At 34.4% G+C, this 3,670-nt stretch overlaps 1 protein-coding gene across 1 annotated transcript; it reads right to left on the bottom strand.

Moving 5' to 3' along the window:
* Window positions 1–1,207: 1,207 nt before the first annotated feature.
* On the bottom strand, window positions 1,208–2,292 carry LOC311294399 (C-X-C motif chemokine 11-6-like). Its single transcript, XM_084415253.1, has 4 exons — window positions 2,155–2,292; window positions 1,895–2,021; window positions 1,699–1,788; window positions 1,208–1,529 (listed from the first exon to the last, which is right to left on the bottom strand). The coding sequence occupies exons 1-4, from the start codon at window positions 2,210–2,212 to the stop codon at window positions 1,508–1,510; spliced, it is 297 nt and encodes a 98-aa protein (XP_084271379.1). The 5' UTR covers window positions 2,213–2,292; the 3' UTR covers window positions 1,208–1,507.
* Between the last annotated feature and the right edge of the window lie 1,378 nt (window positions 2,293–3,670).

Raw genomic sequence — 3,670 nt, 5'->3', positions numbered from 1 at the left:
AGTGGCGTTACGTCACGAAAGTCCGAACTTGTAGGAAGACCAGAGGTGGGTGCCATATGGGACAGGGCCGTGGTTTCGGACACAACTACAAATGGCTGTCCCCTAAAATAGTGCCCGATTTAAGGTAGGGGGCGCCACAGCCACAGTTTTCTTGCTGTAAATCAGAGTTAGGTGACATCCTCACCTTCCACACTGAGATAACATCACAGTAGTGTTTCTCTTGTTTAAGTTACATAGAAATTATAACAGAGAAAAGATAAACAATAAAAATGGTTAACGTCTTGAGCTTGCTCTGTCTTGGATTTAGAAGATGCTTTTAACCAAAGTGACTTACAAAAGGGGAACATCACAAGAAATTTGCCGTGAGTCAAAGTTATTCATAATACACAATTTCAAATTGAAGTATAAACTTGCACAGAGCAGATGTAAAATGAAAGAAAGAAAAGAGAAAAACGTTTTAATAGCAAACCAAATCTGTTTACTTTCATCATAGCCTACTCATGGATTATGTAAATATACAAATTCACTAATCTACTTTTGGCATTTGTAATATATATATATATTTATTTATATAATAATTAATATGAGGCTGAGGAATCCAAATCATAGTTGTGTGGTTTTGGTGGTTCATAATATATTATTCAAACATGTGCAGGCTTGTCAACAATGGTAAAATGTAATCAGGCTGAAAGCTGCATTTAAAAAAAAAATGTTTATGAACATTATGAATGTTCATTTATGAATGTTTGTTGTATTAACCATTACAATAACAAGGCGATGGGCACAGAATATCAATTTCCATTTCCCAGCATTAGAGAAACCAGCCAGGATGATGGCAATGGCAAATGAGGCTTAGTCTCATACACAGTAACTGCCTGGACAGTCATAATAGTTTCATAACATAACTAAACAGTTCAGCTTTGTTGTTGTCTGGAAAGAGATAATGTTCAAAAACAAAACATTACCCTAAACTTTCAGTTTTATTACTCCAGTGAAAAATTTAAACACTGAATAAAATAGCTTTACACAAGCTTTAATGTTCAGTTGGTAGTTGAATTGTTCATCTTTGCTTTCCATTTCTTTTCTATTTATAACTAAATATTGAGTTCTAAATGTAGACTTATTATATCGACTTAATGTGCAACTCGAAATTAGATTCAAAATGAAATGTTCACATTTAGATGTAATAAATTTCTTACAAGCAGGCTAATTACATAACAATGATTGTTTAATGCTTGTTTGATTATATTGTTTATTTCACAAATTAGAAAGATCATAAAAATACTGAAATGTCACAGAAGCTTTAATCATGTTTTGCATTACTATTTTACTGTGATTAATGATAATGGTTATCAGCTAAACAAAGATTAACATTAAGAAACATTAAACTGCATTAGGAATTCTAAAATTTTTGGTTCAACTCTTGTCATAAGGATGTTGGTTGCTGCTTGCATGGTGTTAATATCATGTGTACTTCACTTAGCAATAGCTCATCTGGATTCATATTTCAAACTTCCTTCTGCAGGCTCCTGAAAATAATCAGAAACAGTCATCAGTGAGTCTTCTCTGCTAATTAAGGAACATTAAAAGTATTTCTTACTGTATTTCTCACTCTGCAAATTTGAGGTGTTTGTGTCTTGTGGACAAATTACAAACACAAAATATTGTATTGAAAAAGTATTAAACGGTTATGCTAACCTCTTTTTAAGAGCCTTCATGATGTATTTTTGAGTGAATTTAGATTCTGGATTTAAGCATTTCTGCTCCATACCATTTTTCAGAGTAACACTGCAAAAACACAAGACAATTTGCTGCATGATTACGTCAGTCACCATATTTAAACAGAGATGTATAATATTGAGAGATTTGGATTTGTAAATATTGATATACTTACACAATCTCCTGGTTTTCGCAAGAGGGACTTGGTGGTATGATTTCAACCTTCTCAATCAGTTTTGGAGAAACCATGTTCACACCTTTGCCAACACAAAAACACCTGACCTTTGGAGCTCTAGCCTGGCCTGAAAGAGAAAAATCAATGCATACCATAAACTACCATGCCATACAAAGATAGTTTCACATTATAAATGCACAATATTAAAACCTTGAATATTTGAATTTTATAAATCTGCAAAGTTCAGAGATAAAACTCACTTTTCACCTCTACAGCAAGCAGGCAGCCCAGAACAACCACAGCTGTAAAAGTTTTCATTGTACTGATCTTCTGTCTTCACCTCCCAAATGGCTAATTAATGAAGTTATGGATGATTGAGTTCAGCTGCTTTGTTTATATGCTCTAAAAGGGGTTTCCCCATGAGAATGTTTCAGTTTTTATTTTTAAAGTCCCAGCCTCTGAACTGGTCTGATTTCTCAGAAACACTTTCTCTCATCAAATCTGATAAGAGTTGACCTTTCCAAGAATGAGGAAGGAATTAGATCATTTCTTGTGTCAATACTATAAATTAATGTAATGAAAAACATTAGGCCATAAGATTTGTTTGCTTAGATGAGAATAAAAGTAGCAAAACTTTAAAAACTGCACTTTGCAATAATGTCAAATAAAACGTTTTTTTTAACGTTTTGTCATTCTTTAAAGAAGTGCACTTATTTTGCATTGACTAACGTACTGAAGCACACATAAAGTACTTGATTAGAATTGGAACTCTTATGTTGTATTGTCAGGAGTATGTTAGTTTCTTTGTATTTTGGTTTGGTTCTGTTCTGGTCCTGATCCTTTTTTGTTTCTATGGTTACTGATAATGTTAAGCACCTGTCTCTAGTCCTTGTGTATTTAAGCCCATGATTTTCCTTAGTCCCTTGTTGAGTGTTAATGTCATTTTATAACGTGTAGTGCTTTGTTTTTCTCAGTGCCAATCATCAAACTGAATTCACCCTAATGGAATTAAAACATCAAGGACACAAATGGCAAGTTACAAAAAACGTTTATAAATATGTAAAGGGAAACCCGTTAAATTGGCAGTAAGCAAAATTAAAGGGGTCATATGATGGTTCTGAAAAGAACATTATTTTGTGTATTTGTTTTAATGCAATGTGTTTATGCGGTTGTAGGTAAACATTTTTTAAAACTATTTAACACATACCGTACATTATTTTTGCTCCTCTATGCCCCGCCTTTCTGAAACCTGTCGATTTTTACAAAGCTCATCGTTCTGAAAAGCGTGTGTGCTCTAATCGGCCAGTGATCCAGTGCATTGTGATTGGAATCCTGCACCTGAAATCCTTACCTTACGCGTGTGACGGAAATGTCACGCCCCTTACCAAATTTGGAACATCAGCTCCCAAAGCAAAAATGACAGGTGACTGTTGGTGCAACCTTAGCAATTTGAGACGGAAAATGCAATGACCAAGCTGATCGATCAACTTTGCCAGCGCGACTGGACCAAAACTTATAAGATTGGTAAGGTTTTATTTCATTGGGGGACATAATTACTGATTATAATGACTTTTATACACATCCACATACACTCCGCGCTACGGAGGGGAGAACATGTAAACATGAAACCATGTCTGCATTTGTGTTTGTAGAAACAGCAAACAAGCGCTACACTATACTACTCAAAACTCGCATTTGAATAGTTAGAAGCAAATTCTTAAAATATGAAAACATACTTACTGTGTCTGTGAGAAGCGCCAGACTGTACAAGATGGA

Source organism: Rutilus rutilus, assembly GCF_951802725.1.
Source record: "Rutilus rutilus genome assembly, chromosome: 7".
Classification (NCBI taxonomy): domain Eukaryota; kingdom Metazoa; phylum Chordata; class Actinopteri; order Cypriniformes; family Leuciscidae; genus Rutilus; species Rutilus rutilus.
The sequence above is the reverse complement of the archived record's forward strand: the minus strand, read 5'-3'. Positions and strand labels throughout refer to the sequence as shown.

Excerpts from the sequence above, each read along its gene's own strand:
- LOC311294399 (XM_084415253.1), bottom strand. The coding sequence starts at position 2,212 with ATGAAAACTTTTACAGCTGTGGTTGTTCTGGGCTGCCTGCTTGCTGTA. Across the intron at positions 2,022-2,154 it reads GCTTGCTGTAGAGGTGAAAA|GCCAGGCTAGAGCTCCAAAG; the intron begins GTGAGTTTTATC and ends TTTCTCTTTCAG. Across the intron at positions 1,789-1,894 it reads TGCGAAAACCAGGAGATTGT|TGTTACTCTGAAAAATGGTA; the intron begins GTAAGTATATCA and ends GTGTTTTTGCAG.